Raw genomic sequence first — 16,244 nt, 5'->3', positions numbered from 1 at the left:
CGGGAATGCAGTGCGCAAAACCTGAAAACCGATCACATACTAGTACTCTAATTTAATATATCTGTACCATCAGGGATACCAGTAACAATTATATATTCTTTAACTGACGGCAATTAGGTTTCTAAGGACATTAGTTAAAACCGAAAACATGTTTGGATAAATTCAACGAACATATATAACGGGTGATTTTTTTGAGGTTAGGATTTTCATGCATTAGTATTTGACAGATCACGTGGGATTTCAGACATGGTGTCAAAGAGAAAGATGCTCAGTATGCTTTGACATTTCATCATGAATAGACTTACTAACGAGCAACGCTTGCAAATCATTGAATTTTATTACCAAAATCAGTGTTCGGTTCGACAAATCGAAAAATCGACAAATCGACAAATTTTGTTCAGCGATGAGGCTCATTTCTGGTTGAATGGCTACGTAAATAAGCAAAATTGCCGCATTTGGGGTGAAGAGCAACCAGAAGCCGTTCAAGAACTGCCCATGCATCCCGAAAAATGCACTGTTTGGTGTGGTTTGTACGCTGGTGGAATCATTGGACCGTATTTTTTCAAAGATGCTGTTGGACGCAACGTTACGGTGAATGGCGATCGCTATCGTTCGATGCTAACAAACTTTTTGTTGCCAAAAATGGAAGAACTGAACTTGGTTGACATGTGGTTTCAACAAGATGGCGCTACATGCCACACAGCTCGCGATTCTATGGCCATTTTGAGGGAAAACTTCGGAGAACAATTCATCTCAAGAAATGGACCCGTAAGTTGGCCACCAAGATCATGCGATTTAACGCCTTTAGACTATTTTTTGTGGGGCTACGTCAAGTCTAAAGTCTACAGAAATAAGCCAGCAACTATTCCAGCTTTGGAAGACAACATTTCCGAAGAAATTCGGGCTATTCCGGCCGAAATGCTCGAAAAAGTTGCCCAAAATTGGACTTTCCGAATGGACCACCTAAGACGCAGCCGCGGTCAACATTTAAATGAAATTATCTTCAAAAAGTAAATGTCATGAACCAATCTAACGTTTCAAATAAAGAACCGATGAGATAAGACTCAACTTACAATATGCTTTAGATGTTAGATGTGCTTTAGATAGTCAAATATACCAAAGATCTCGATCTATTTACGTTCCTAAAAAATCAAGGCAACAAAGCTAGTAGTGACGTATTTAAAGATTTTCGGGAATGCAGTGCGCAAAACCTGAAAACCGATCACATACTAGTACTCTAATTTAATATATCTGTACCATCAGGGATACCAGTAACAATTATATATTCTTTAACTGACGGCAATTAGGTTTCTAAGGACATTAGTTAAAACCGAAAACATGTTTGGATAAATTCAACGAACATATATAACGGGTGATTTTTTTGAGGTTAGGATTTTCATGCATTAGTATTTGACAGATCACGTGGGATTTCAGACATGGTGTCAAAGAGAAAGATGCTCAGTATGCTTTGACATTTCATCATGAATAGACTTACTAACGAGCAACGCTTGCAAATCATTGAATTTTATTACCAAAATCAGTGTTCGGTTCGAAATGTGAAAATCCGCTTTTTTATCGACAAATTTTGTTCAGCGATGAGGCTCATTTCTGGTTGAATGGCTACGTAAATAAGCAAAATTGCCGCATTTGGGGTGAAGAGCAACCAGAAGCCGTTCAAGAACTGCCCATGCATCCCGAAAAATGCACTGTTTGGTGTGGTTTGTACGCTGGTGGAATCATTGGACCGTATTTTTTCAAAGATGCTGTTGGACGCAACGTTACGGTGAATGGCGATCGCTATCGTTCGATGCTAACAAACTTTTTGTTGCCAAAAATGGAAGAACTGAACTTGGTTGACATGTGGTTTCAACAAGATGGCGCTACATGCCACACAGCTCGCGATTCTATGGCCATTTTGAGGGAAAACTTCGGAGAACAATTCATCTCAAGAAATGGACCCGTAAGTTGGCCACCAAGATCATGCGATTTAACGCCTTTAGACTATTTTTTGTGGGGCTACGTCAAGTCTAAAGTCTACAGAAATAAGCCAGCAACTATTCCAGCTTTGGAAGACAACATTTCCGAAGAAATTCGGGCTATTCCGGCCGAAATGCTCGAAAAAGTTGCCCAAAATTGGACTTTCCGAATGGACCACCTAAGACGCAGCCGCGGTCAACATTTAAATGAAATTATCTTCAAAAAGTAAATGTCATGAACCAATCTAACGTTTCAAATAAAGAACCGATGAGATAAGACTCAACTTACAATATGCTTTAGATGTTAGATGTGCTTTAGATAGTCAAATATACCAAAGATCTCGATCTATTTACGTTCCTAAAAAATCAAGGCAACAAAGCTAGTAGTGACGTATTTAAAGATTTTCGGGAATGCAGTGCGCAAAACCTGAAAACCGATCACATACTAGTACTCTAATTTAATATATCTGTACCATCAGGGATACCAGTAACAATTATATATTCTTTAACTGACGGCAATTAGGTTTCTAAGGACATTAGTTAAAACCGAAAACATGTTTGGATAAATTCAACGAACATATATAACGGGTGATTTTTTTGAGGTTAGGATTTTCATGCATTAGTATTTGACAGATCACGTGGGATTTCAGACATGGTGTCAAAGAGAAAGATGCTCAGTATGCTTTGACATTTCATCATGAATAGACTTACTAACGAGCAACGCTTGCAAATCATTGAATTTTATTACCAAAATCAGTGTTCGGTTCGAAATGTGAAAATCCGCTTTTTTATCGACAAATTTTGTTCAGCGATGAGGCTCATTTCTGGTTGAATGGCTACGTAAATAAGCAAAATTGCCGCATTTGGGGTGAAGAGCAACCAGAAGCCGTTCAAGAACTGCCCATGCATCCCGAAAAATGCACTGTTTGGTGTGGTTTGTACGCTGGTGGAATCATTGGACCGTATTTTTTCAAAGATGCTGTTGGACGCAACGTTACGGTGAATGGCGATCGCTATCGTTCGATGCTAACAAACTTTTTGTTGCCAAAAATGGAAGAACTGAACTTGGTTGACATGTGGTTTCAACAAGATGGCGCTACATGCCACACAGCTCGCGATTCTATGGCCATTTTGAGGGAAAACTTCGGAGAACAATTCATCTCAAGAAATGGACCCGTAAGTTGGCCACCAAGATCATGCGATTTAACGCCTTTAGACTATTTTTTGTGGGGCTACGTCAAGTCTAAAGTCTACAGAAATAAGCCAGCAACTATTCCAGCTTTGGAAGACAACATTTCCGAAGAAATTCGGGCTATTCCGGCCGAAATGCTCGAAAAAGTTGCCCAAAATTGGACTTTCCGAATGGACCACCTAAGATGCAGCCGCGGTCAACATTTAAATGAAATTATCTTCAAAAAGTAAATGTCATGAACCAATCTAACGTTTCAAATAAAGAACCGATGAGATTTTGCAAATTTTATGCGTTTTTTTTTTTTAAAAAGTTATCAAGCTCTTAAAAAATCACCCTTTACTATATAACACAGTGGTCGATTTAGAGTAGAGGTGAAAATTTTGAGTGAAGACCTTCACTATGTATAAAACAAACAAACTACTATAACTCCAAAAATTAGAATAGATCTTCTCTTTATTTACCATTTTAGGAGAGCAAGCAAAAAACAAATTACAAATCAAGTGTAAGCTCCTTTGCCTCCGGTGGTGTTAAATCATCGATTTTATAACATTGGTCCTTTGCAGCTTTACATTTTTGTGCTGCTGACGTTCGGTTCTTCGCCGCCCACATAAAGTATGGACAAGTTTTCATCGTATGATCCCTCATTCGACAAGCGTTGACTAAAACATAATAAGATTTGCAGTCTTTGTTAATGTTGTCCAAGCTGAAAGAACAAGTTATTTCATTGTATGAGAATTATTGTTTAACGTTTGAAAAAAAAAATTTTAAGAAAAAAGCTGCAAGGAAAAAAATTGTCACTTATACGAATACAACCTGCTTTCTTACCATCTTTGCGACAAAACTCAAATACTTCAATATAATATTGCTGCTCTTTGGGACGACCTGCATAAAGTTTCTCTACATGCTCCTTCACTCCTTGCATATTAATATCCTCATCGCCTTCGACCAAATAGTTCCGCTTTTTATAAACGCATTTGATTACACACTATTCCGGTATACAAGAAAATAACTAAATATGCAAATCTTTTTGTTTTAAAAGTATTTAATAATTTACCGATAAAGCACCAATACTTTTACTAAGAGTTCTTTCTTCCCCCGGAGAAGTAGAAAATAATTCCTGAAACATGTACACGCAAGCTATTGTTTCGTTATCCATGAACATATTAATATCTTCGCAACAGCCTTTGCGCTGTTAGAGAAATAGTAACACAAATTATTAAAAAATAAACCACAAATTATTTGTCAATCAAAGTTGATTTATAATTTAAAAAAAAACTCTACCGGTTTGCTGCATTGTTCCTCATCAAGCGTCTCAATATCACCAACTGTCGTGTCTCCAAATATTCTGGCGAAAAGCTAAAACAAGAACACTCAAGCAATGAAACCGTATTAGTAAACCTCTTAACTCCATTTGCTTACCCCCAGCCATATCACAAGACAACAAATCTCACTTAGCTGCATAGTTTAGCACTTTCCGTTATGATTGGTGAGCGCCCTCTGACCGCAACAACTGTGTCCCTAGCACTCTTTTCTGCCAATGATACTTTATGGTCAAAATTAAATATTTTTCTGCTAATGAGCTTTAAATATACTAATTCTGGCTATGAATGCTATTAATTTAATTAAGCTCATAATCAATTTAATTGAAACTGAAATTTCATAAGTGAAAAATCACTGTTGAAATCTATAGTTATAGAGTTATCTGGCCAACACCGATAAATTAGTAAAATACGAAAAAATTAGCTGTTGCTGTTAAAGAATATCGTATAGACTCAGTTGAACTTTCTAAATATTTTCCTATAAAATATTGATGTTCTGTCCCTCTTCCTACAAAGCTACATATGTTTAGAAACTGAGTGTTTTTCTTTGAAATGTATACTGTTCTTTCCGAAATATCCGATAGTAACCGAAGATATCAGTTTACATTGAAGTCAGGATTTAAATAATTTAGGGTTTGAATAAGTTAACGGTGCAGAAGATGTTCTAGAAAGCAGGACCGTTTGGAAATCTCTCCAAAGAACAAAATTAGTGTAATTTTCTTAATAAAACCCGTTATTTTAAAACTTAGAGCTGAGCATTATTAGGTCGGATGTCTCTACAACCAGTAGCGTTCTATAGCAAACATTAATTTATCGATTATTGATATCATATCGGAATTTCACATTATTACGCAATTACCATTTGGTTTGCAGTTTAATGACTAAATAATTAAATAAAATTATTTGCCATTACATTTTTTTTCGCTAGATTAGCTTTGCTTAATTTATACAACAATAAAAAAACAGAAAATTTTTGCTATAAAAATGAAAAAATTTCACGGAATTACGTCAAATACCGAAAACGGCATTCATTGTGAAAAAGTTACCTCGCACTGTGCTAAGCTATGAAGAATTTGTTTGTGATTATATTTGCCTGCGGTTTGCTATTGAAGGTAAGATTTCATTTGTAATATATAAAATCAATTGTGCTTAAAACTCATGAATTGAAAATTACGAATTGAACGCAGTTCGGCAACTCGCTTAAAATCGATTGTGATAATCCCGAATCGATAAAGGAGGATCGTATACACTACTGCTGCAAACATCCCGATGGCTATCAGGAGTTCGTGGACTCGTGTGCCAAGGAGACGGGCTTCAAATTTATCAAACACGATGAGGAGGCAATTGTCGATATAACAGCGGATCATGCCATATTGGGTACATGCTTCGCCAAATGTATCTTCAATAAGTTGCAATTCATGAAAGGTGACGATTTGGATATGCCGGCGGTGCGCAAACACTACGAGGGTAAATTCAAAACAGATCCAGAGTATGCAAAGGAAATGACAAACGCATTCGATCACTGTCATAGCAAATGTGAGTAGTGTGCAAACAGATTTTCGAAGAAAATATAATATAAATATTCATTTCTTACATTTCCACTACGTAGCCATTGAGAACACTGCGAAATTCCTATCCAATCCAATATTCCACGTACCCGGCGCTAAGTACTGCGATCCCAAGCCCAGTGTCATTTTGGCCTGTGTAATACGTGAGTTCTTTCACAATTGTCCTGCCGATCGTTGGGCTAAGACGGAAGAGTGCAACACCGTGTTGGAGTTCAGCAAGAAATGCAAAGACGCATTGACCACGATTTAAGTGACGACTGCAGTGTTGTGGAGGAATGTTAATAGCATCGTTGAATAATTAAAAATGATTGTTTGTGTGTTTAAAAAATCGCTTCAAAATTTTGGTAACATTTTAGTAGTAACTCTCTCTAGGTGCGTGATTTGACAACCACTTTACCTACCTACCTACCTAGTAATAAATCAAAAATTGTTTAAAAATGTTAACAAAAACACTTTTTTCTGGAATAAATGTTTTGGCCTTTTCGATAAATTTGATTTTTTATTACAACCTCGATTTTTTTCTTTTGAACTGACTTTAATAATTAATTCTATAAAAAAGTTTGCTCATATAAATTCGAACGAAACGAATATATATCCATTTAAAAAATTTTAAATCAATATTAGAGAAAGTAAGGAAGGGCAAAATTCCGGTGTAACCGAACATTTCATACTATCGCAATTAATTTATTTAATTTTATTCTTTTTTATTGACCCACATATCGTGATATATATAGTATTAAGTCCATTGGAAGTTGTAAAACCTAATATTAGGTATATGGGAGCTAGGTAAAGTTATGAAATGGTTTCTCTCATTTTTCGCACGAAGACATATTATTATAAGAAAAATATTCTCTCTGAATCTCTTCAATATATCTGAGAGACTTAAAGTAAACGATTCAGATCGACTTCACAGTTCTGGCATATAGGAAGTAAGCAAGGTTGTGAACCGTTTTGGCCTATTTTCACAACATATCATTGGGTTGCAAGGTAAATATTACAAACCAATTCAATTTGTCCCAAAAGTGGGCGGAACCACACCACACCCTTTTAAAATTTGGTTACTGAATTAAAGCATTTTCAGTAGTTTTCAACATAACCTTTGTATGGAAAGTAGACGTGGTTATAGTCCGATTTCCTCCATATTTGGACTGTATAAGGAAGGACATAAAAGAAACGACGCTAGTGAGTTTGGTTGATATAGCACTAGTAGTTTACCAGATATGTATGTACAAAAAACTTAGAAGGGGGCGGGACCACGCCCACTTCCCCAAAAAAATTTCAGTTACAAACAGCAGTTATGTGAACAAAACTATTATACTCTCTTTGCAGAAGTTGCGAGAGTACAAAAACCTCAAAGTATTGCTCTATTATTCATACCAGAGCTGGAAGTAAGCTCTTCATTCCCATTAACTAGGATTGATGTTTTCGCTAAAGTAACCTAAATGCCTAAATGTAGGCAACATTTAGTGTTTCTCATTTATTCACTGTTTTGTAAGGGTCGCAAGGCCCACAAAAGTCTTAAAAACTGTCAACTAAGTCAAAATCTCTAAAAATACAAATAACCCCTAACTAAATTCTATTTTAGCTATCTTCTAACCAAACTCATTGCAAACTCCATTTTTTGTATGCTCCTCACCTCTTTTATCCTAAAAAATAAGTTACAATTTCCCTAGTTTTGCGCTATGTTGCAGACAATTTGTGTGCCAATTTGTGGCATAATGACAAACACTGCGCTTGCCACAGCAAAGATTTCGCATTTCGCCATTCACCGTGCCGCAAGGAGATGCGCAGCGCAGTGGAGCAATGTCGTTTCTTTGCTTGTTATTTTTCATTTCTGTTTTTGGTGCGCTCCCCATAAAGTTGCGTAATTTCGCATTCAAAAGCAGCACTTGAAAAGCTGCCAAACTTTTCTAACGCTCAACAGTAATGTTTACAATTGCAGTTTGTGATTTTATCTGCCACGGCATTCATACTTTCCGTTCATTCCTTCACTCGTTCTTTCCTTTATTCATCTTCCTCATTTCGCCTTCCCTTTTCAATCATCGCTCAAAGTTGTTAAATTTAATTTTGTCATCATTTTGTGTTGGAAACAAAGCAGCATTCAAATACACCACAAATACAAAACGCAACTTTTCCATGTTATCACGAACTGTCAGTGCCGTTGACAACTGCAGCCCGCAACTACTTGCGTATGTTCTCTGTCGCATGGCACTGCAAATGAATGACTGATGAGCAGTTAACCTAATAGTTTTATAGTTGCTCTATTGTTGTGTAATTTTTGTTTTCACTTTTCATTCTCTGCGCTGAACAATTTAAAATTATTAAAACAAAGTTGTGATGTAACAAAGAATTGGAAAATTTTTCACAATGTCCATTGTAATCTAGAATTTATGTAACTGGTTGCAAGTAGTAGGTTTAGGTTTATGTTAATTAGTATTACTGTGAATTATGTGTGGTTATGTTGGACGGTTGAATGTTAGTTTAGTTTTGATTTAGGTCTACTTTGATAAGAATGCAATTCTCCTCTCCTAACAAACATATATTTGTATATAATCCTACACAGAATTTATATGATGTATAAAGATACTGGTCGATTATCTAAAATTATGTTTTTTGCATGAGAAAAAGTCCATAACATATAAAAACAAGTAAGGAAGGGCGAAGTTCGGGTGTAACCGAACATTTTATACTCTCGCAATTTATTTACGGCACTAGGAGTTTTCGAGAGAAAGGTTTTGCGGAAGATTTACGGTCCCTTAAACATTGGCAACGGCGAATACCGCAGAAGATGGAATGATGAGCTGTATGTGTTGTTCGACGACATAGACATAGTCCAGCGAATAAAAAGACAGCGGCTACGCTGGCTGGGTCATGTTGTTCGAATGGATGAAAGTGCCCCAGCTCTGAAAGTTTTCGATGCAGTACCCGCTGGTGGAAGCCGAGGAAGAGGGAGACCTCCACTCCGATGGAAGGACCAGGTGGAGAAGGACCTGTCTTCACTTGGTATTACCAATTGGCGCCAAACCGCCAAAAGGAGAGATGCGTGGCGCACTGTTGTGGACTCGGCTATAACCGCGTAAGCGGTTTCTACGCCAGTTAAGAAGAAGAAGAATTTATTTATTTAACTTGATTTATATTATATAATATAAGTTGGAAACCATAATATTAGGTTAGAAGCACCGAAGTCCTCGTGTTCGATATATGGGGCCTTAAAAACCTATGGTCCGATTTCGGCGATTTTTAGAATGGGGCTGCCACACTATAAACATAGTATTTGTGCAAAGTTATGCACTGATATCTTCACTAGTGCTTACTTTATATATTGTAATGTAAACGATTCAGATCGTCTTCAAAGTTCTGGTATATAGGAAGTAGGCGTGCTGGTAAAGCGATTTGGCCTATTTTCACAACATATCATTGGGATGTAAGGAAACTATTACAAACTAAGTTTCATTGAAATCGGTCGAGTAGTTCCTGAGATATGGCTTTGACCCATAAGTGGGCGACGCCAAGCCCATTTTCCATTTTGTAAAAAAATCTGAGTGCAGCTTCCATCTGCCATTTCTTATGTGAAATATAGTGTTTCTGACTTTTTCGTTAGTGAGTTAACCCACTTTTAGTAATTTTCAACCTAACCTTTGTATGGGAGATGGGCGTGGTTATTATCCGATTTTTTTCATTTTTAGACTGTATTAAGAAGTGGCTAAAAAACGAACACCTTCCTATGGTGCCAAGAAATAAGTGTGCCAAGTTTCATCAAGATATCTTAATTTTTACTCAAGTTACAGCTTGCACAGACGGACGGACGGACGGACAGACAGACATTCGGATTTGAACTCCACTCTTCACCCTGATCACTTTGGTATATATAACCCTATATCTAACTCGATTAGTTTTGGGTGTTACAAACAACCGTTATGCGAACAAAACTATAATACTCTCTAGCAACTTTGTTGCGAGAGTATAAAAAGGAGTATGAGCTTCAACAGTGGCTTAACTGTAACTTCACAGAGACAGCTCTTAAATAGATGATCTGCATTTCTTCTTCTAAGAGAGCAAATATGATTTCAGTGTCACCGTTTGGAAGCATGATCTCCACATTTCAACTGGCCAACACAATTTATACTCTCTGTTGATTATTTCTACTTAATATAAGCTGCTTCAGTATTCAATTCATAAATGTCATATATTTCAGCATCAACTTCCTCATCGCAGACATAGACTAATATGACAAATAAATAAAGAGTTTTATATTTTATAGAAGTAAATATATTATTTATTGTAGATATATATACAAATACATACATTTAGTTTACAACTCAATAAAATCACATATATGTACATATGTATGAGTATTTACATTTATTTACAACTTTATTTCCCATGAACTTCAGGCACTTCCTTCTAAGTGTCATGTTCATTTGTCGCATATATTCCAAAATTTTTGCAAATACAACAAGTTGGTGTGCAAATTCCGACAATTTCCAACTTTAAAAATTTCGGCATTGTAGAATTGAATTTCGGGATTCCGAAATTTTTCGGGATTACATGAAATAATAATATTTTTACAATTTCGTGCTCTTTGCATTTTCGGAATTTACAAATGTAAATTTCGGGATCCCGAAAATTTTCGCATTTTATTGAAATAATATTATTTCTATAATATCGTGTTGAAATTTAGGCAACCATGAATTTTTAAAATTTTCGGGATAACAGAATCGAATTTTGAGATCCCGAATATTTTCGAAATTCATTAAAATACTAATATTTTTTCAATTTCGTGTTCAAATTCCGATACTTTAAATTTTCGGGATTTGCAAAATTTTATTTCTGGATACCGAAATTTTTCGAGATTACATGAAATAATAATATTTTTACAATTTTGTTTTTTTTTGTTTTTTGAAATTTTAAAATTTTCGCGATTGCAGAATTGAATTTCGGAATCCCAAAAATTTTCAGGATTACTTAAATTGATAATATTTTTAATAAATAAAAATATTTAATACATAATAAAATGATAATCCCGAATTTTCGGTATTCCGAAATCTCACATTTATCGTATTAACCAGCACACAAGCGGAATGCATAGCTGCCGGGCACATATTTTGCAATTTTCAGCGCCATTTACTGCAAGCGTGAAAATTTATTTTTATTTGCTTGTGTATATGTGCGCTTTGTAGCGAGCGACATTTCCTTTCACATGCCCGTTGTGCTGCAAAAAAATTGTGGCAATAAATAGCTGGTGCCAAGGTGAATGCAATGGCATAAATATGTACGAAATGCAATAGCTAGGCATTGCTGGCGTGAGAGCAGGGAAATGTAGACATATTTGCTAAAAAAAAATTTGAAAATCCCCGCAGCAGACATGAATATATGTATGTATAAGAGGAAATCGTACATCAATACTTGCAATATATCTCAGTTTACATTTCTTCCCTTCCATCCAACAAGTTGCTCAAATAATGCGCCGCACTTCATAAATTCACCAACACATACACGCACACAGAGAAAGCGGAAACGGAAGTTAAAGCAAATAAATACAAGTACCCACTATACAAGTAACCAAGTAACGAATATCGAACTGTGTGGATGGCAGACCAACAAAACAACAACAACGGCTACAATAATATCGACAGCAATAGCAAAAGTGTTGGCTAAATAAAAATGCAGCGCCAACAACAACAGCCCCGAGGCATATAAATAAATGCGAGAGAAATTTGTTAGGAAAACTGCCGGAAGCAGTATTCCTTTAAGAAAATTATTACAGCGCTAAGGAGTATAATTTCAACAACAACAACAACACAGCGAAAGCCAACCAAATTCCAAAAGTGGAAATAAAGCAGCTGCAATAGCTAAGGAGCACTTCGAACAGCTGCAGCTGACAATAATTCGCTTGTTCAATAATGCTGCTTCTGAGTTCATGCGGGTGAATGTCGCTCATACCACACGTAGCACCATATATGTACATGCAGTAGCTCTCGTACTATAAGGCAGCTGAAGGCGGCCCTTGAGTAATGTGTTAGTGAAATGAAGAGGAAATTTCGAAAAAAAAATTAAAGCAAAAAAACAAGCTGGCAACGCTTAATAAGTGGGCATTGAAATGGAATTTAGTGGCTTGGACCACGCTTGATGATGTGCTCAATTTGAAAAATTCGCACAATTTAGAGTAAAGTATTTTTGTGTTTTCTACTTCTTCTTTTATATTTCTACTTCTTCTTATTTTCTTTCACTGCTTCTTCTTCCACGCTCTTTCCCCGCATAAGCAGCCAAATGCACTTAAGCCTAATAAATTTCATGTTCCACCATAAAAATAATTCCAAATTTAGTGGTAATAATTTGAGAAAGTGCTAAGACGGCAACACAGGCCAACAAGCAGTGAAGGAAGCGTACACACAGAGACCAAGGTTTACAGTTGTAACCGAAATTGCCTATAGCCAACAGGCGAGCTTGCAGCTCAGTCGAGACTGCAACTGTATATAACGGTTGTTTGTGCTTTATTTGCCGTTAGCCGCTTCGAGCGCAAGAAATGCTCACACATAAAGCACAGCAAAGCAGCGCAAGTGGCAATAATAAACACAACAACAGCAACAACGTGACGGTGCCGAAAGAAATAAATACACAGAGAAAAGCGCATAAAGAAATGTTGATTGCATTGCCAACAAGCAGCAACAACGCTGTTAACAACAACAGCAACAACAACAGTTTGGTTAAAGCTACATTGCTTTATGTGTGAGCTCAAAGCTGTTTGTGCAAGAAGACACAGCGACAAAAAAATGCATAAATTGCCAAATACCGTCTGGTCAGCAAACGCATGTGATTTCGTGCATTAGGTAGTGCTAACCTCAAAAGAGAAGAAAAAGAAAGGAAAAATGCAAAAATATTTGTTGCTGCTGATTTTTTCGCTTATTCCTCTTTTTGCAATCGCTTGCAATCATATACATTTGCGAAATTGAAATTTTAATCAAATAAAGAGCGCGGTGGCATGCTTCTCAGTGTTTATAGCGTTCACTCATTGAACGTTGTGTTGTGCATTTTGCCTGAAGGCATTCATTTGTTGCTCGTGGAATTGGTGGAAGAGCTATTGGTTTTCTTTAGAATGGCTAATAAAAAATTTGAAGCTCAACTCACTGAGACTTCAACTGAACCCTTTGAAGCACGTTTTCCCAGTGAAGAAACCATAAAAGTTCCGCAGTTCAAATGGAGTCTCCTCAAGATTCTTGATTATAACGAATTTACAGTGAAAGCTTTTATGGAGTTTCTAAGTCTTACATCATACAAATTAAAGTCAACATAATTTCTCTGAAGACAAGAAAGCTTGGAAAGACTTTTTAGGTTCGCCCGCACTTCAAATAGAAGAATCTGGCATATCAACTTATCCTTTAAACCAAAACTATGGCTCATTATCATATATTAGATGTATGAAGCATCTACCAGAAGCTTAACCACAGTTAAGACCGAATTTATGTGAAAATTATAATATGTATACGCACTTACCTTAAGAATAAAAAAAAAAATATGTTTGAGAATATTTTTCCAGGGAATTTTATTAAGATAACTCTCAATTTGACTGATGTATATGTATGCCATAAAGTCCACTAAAATACCAACACTCATTAGGTGTAGCTCGAGAGGTTGGGGTAATTTGTGGCCCCACTTCAGCGATTCCATTTGATTCGGTACCAGGATATACTATATAAAACAAGTGAGGAAAGGCTAAGTTCGGGTGCAACCGAACATTTTATACTCTCGCAATTTATTGAAGAAATTTTATTTACATAACACACAAATTTACTTATAAATTCGGCATAAAGAATAACGAAAATCGTCCTATATAGTGTATGAGGGCTGAGGTAGTTCTTGAACCGATTTCATTCATTTTCACCAGCAAGGTACACTATATCCAAGACTATACACTCACTTAATTTCGCTTAGATATCTCACATATTAACCAATACATATATGCAGATTAAAGCCCACCGTATTTTTGAAAAACCTATAATTAGGTACGTGGGAGCTAGGAGATGTTATTATCCGATTTTAATAATTTTTGGAACAGGCACACTATTAGAAGAAAACAATTTCCTCTGAATTACATTAAATTATCAGAGAGATTTATCCATATTTTCGGTTAAAGTTTACCCTTAGGCGCGGAGTTTAACATGTTCGATATCTAGGGTCTTGAAAAGTTATAGTCCGTTTTCGACAATTTTTTTTTCAGTGAAGCCAGAGATGAAATGCACTATTCGTGTAAAGTTTTATTCCGCTATCTTCATTGCTTCCTTATGTTTACATTATAAAGTGAAGGAATCAGATGGAATTCACAATTGAGTTATATTGGAAGTTGCCATGGTTATGAATCGATTTCATCCATTTTTCACATGTGTCATCAGGGTGTCAAGAAAATATTATATACCGAATTTAATTCGAATCGGTCGAGTAGTTCCTGAGATATGGTTTTTGACCCATAAGTGGGCGATGCCACGTCCATTTTTCATTTAAAAAAAAAAATCTGAGTGCAGCTTCCTTCTGCTATTTCTTCTGTAAAATTTAGTGTTTCTGACGTTTCTCGTTAGTGAGTTAACCCACTTTTAGTCATTTTCAACCTAACCTTTGTGTGGGAGGTGGGCGTGGTTATTATCCGATTTCTTTCATTTTTGGACTGTATAAGGAAACGGCTAAAAGAAACGACTGCAGTTTGGTTTATATAACTTTATTGGTTTGAGAGTTATAAACAAAAAACCTATTTGAGGGCACATTTCAAAAAAATTACATCCAAATGTGCCCCTCCCTAATACGATCCTATGTTCCAAATTTTATTTTCATAACTTTATTTATGGCTTACTTATGACACTTTATAGGTTTTCGGTTTTAGCCATTTTGTGGGCGTGGCAATGGTCCGTTTTTGCCCATTTTCGAAAGCAACCTCCTCAGGATGCCAAGGAATACGTATTCCAAGTTTCGTTAAGATATCTCAGTTTTTACTCAAGTCATCCGTTGCACGGACAGACAGACATCCGGATTTCAACTCGTCTCGTCATCCTGATCATTTGGATATATATAACCCTATATCTAACTCGTTAAGTTTTATGACTTACAAACAACCGTTATGTGAACAAAACTATAATACTCTCTTAGCAACTTTTGTTGCGAGAGTATAAAAATATGTTTTCTGTGATATAATCTTGGTAATCGGTATGAAGTCAGCCCGAACATACAAACTATATTAGGTATATGAGGACTAAAGGAAGTATTGATCCGATTTCATCCACTTAGAATACTAAGTCATATTATTATAAAAAAAGATTTCCTTTGAATTTCATTGAGGTATCCTCCGAGAATGGTAGTTATCCCCGGTAAAAATTCGACCTGAGTCGGATCTAGCCACTGAAAGACTTATGGCTGAATTTAACTAATTTTTTCTTACAAAGATGGGACTTTTTTAAGCAGAATTTTAAATAATTTTAGTAGTTCTTTAACTTTATAAATTATATGTACTGATTACAGACCTGTCATCTACGTTAGCTTTGAAAATGTATCGATTCGCCCATACTCCTATTTCGATTACCTTTAGATATATTTTTTCAAGCTGGCTGATTGTTAGAAAGATATTTTATACCCTCAACGACATTTGATATTCGATGCGAAAGAGAAATTCATGAACTACAGAAGAAGAATCCACCTCCAGAAGTCATTGAAGCCTAAGGATAGGTGGTATTGGGAGAAACTTCAATTTTTTAATGACGTCATTCTAGCAACAACTTAGAAAATCTCTTTCGGTCTGATTTTTGACAGCTTTCATAAACTAAACTACTTTAAAGTGGATAAATAGTTTAGTCTTAAGAATCTGACTACTTTCTAGTATCTACTTCTACTCATTTCCACAAATTTGAAATTTTTTTAAACAAATTCTTAAAATTTGGTCAAATTATATATTTCATGTCTGGCATAGCACTTTTTAAACGCGTCTAGCCGAAAATAATATATTTTTCTATTTCCACCATTACAATTTTATAACATTCCCAGCATTTTTTTTTCTTACAATTCAACGCCACTTGCTTTCGACCATAAAAACCATTAATGTGTTGAAAACTTGAAATTTATGTTTTACCTCATGGCCTGCCTGGAATACTCGTACCGGGCGTATGACAACGGCGTCGATGCGTGCGTACCTTATACACCATAGATTTTA

The 16,244-nt window shown here is 35.9% G+C and overlaps 2 protein-coding genes across 2 annotated transcripts; one reads left to right on the top strand and one right to left on the bottom strand.

The window, feature by feature from the left end:
• Positions 1–3,657: 3,657 nt before the first annotated feature.
• LOC128922561 (uncharacterized) lies at positions 3,658–4,698 on the bottom strand. Its single transcript, XM_054233502.1, has 5 exons — positions 4,588–4,698; positions 4,450–4,524; positions 4,223–4,357; positions 3,994–4,153; positions 3,658–3,827 (listed from the first exon to the last, which is right to left on the bottom strand). The coding sequence occupies exons 1-5, from the start codon at positions 4,627–4,629 to the stop codon at positions 3,658–3,660; spliced, it is 582 nt and encodes a 193-aa protein (XP_054089477.1). The 5' UTR covers positions 4,630–4,698.
• Positions 4,699–5,483: 785 nt separating this feature from the next.
• On the top strand, positions 5,484–6,553 carry LOC105209256 (general odorant-binding protein 66). Its single transcript, XM_011179569.3, has 3 exons — positions 5,484–5,599; positions 5,675–6,023; positions 6,097–6,553. Exons 1-3 carry the CDS (start codon positions 5,552–5,554, stop codon positions 6,303–6,305), a joined length of 606 nt encoding a protein of 201 aa, XP_011177871.1. The 5' UTR covers positions 5,484–5,551; the 3' UTR covers positions 6,306–6,553.
• The last annotated feature ends 9,691 nt before the right edge of the window (positions 6,554–16,244 follow it).

The sequence above is a fragment of the Zeugodacus cucurbitae genome, chromosome 6 (assembly GCF_028554725.1).
Source record: "Zeugodacus cucurbitae isolate PBARC_wt_2022May chromosome 6, idZeuCucr1.2, whole genome shotgun sequence".
Classification (NCBI taxonomy): Eukaryota; Metazoa; Arthropoda; class Insecta; order Diptera; family Tephritidae; genus Zeugodacus; species Zeugodacus cucurbitae.
This window is presented reverse-complemented; position numbering and strand designations above follow the sequence as displayed.

Coding starts and splice junctions, on each gene's coding strand:
- LOC128922561 (XM_054233502.1), bottom strand. CDS start 4,629: ATGCAGCTAAGTGAGATTTGTTGTCTTGTGATATGGCTGGGG. Junction 4,525..4,587: donor GTCTTGTGATATGGCTGGGG/GTAAGCAAATGG, acceptor TTCTTGTTTTAG/CTTTTCGCCAGAATATTTGG. Junction 4,154..4,222: donor AAAGTATTGGTGCTTTATCG/GTAAATTATTAA, acceptor ATACCGGAATAG/TGTGTAATCAAATGCGTTTA.
- LOC105209256 (XM_011179569.3), top strand. CDS start 5,552: ATGAAGAATTTGTTTGTGATTATATTTGCCTGCGGTTTGCTATTGAAG. Junction 5,600..5,674: donor CCTGCGGTTTGCTATTGAAG/GTAAGATTTCAT, acceptor AATTGAACGCAG/TTCGGCAACTCGCTTAAAAT. Junction 6,024..6,096: donor CGATCACTGTCATAGCAAAT/GTGAGTAGTGTG, acceptor TCCACTACGTAG/CCATTGAGAACACTGCGAAA.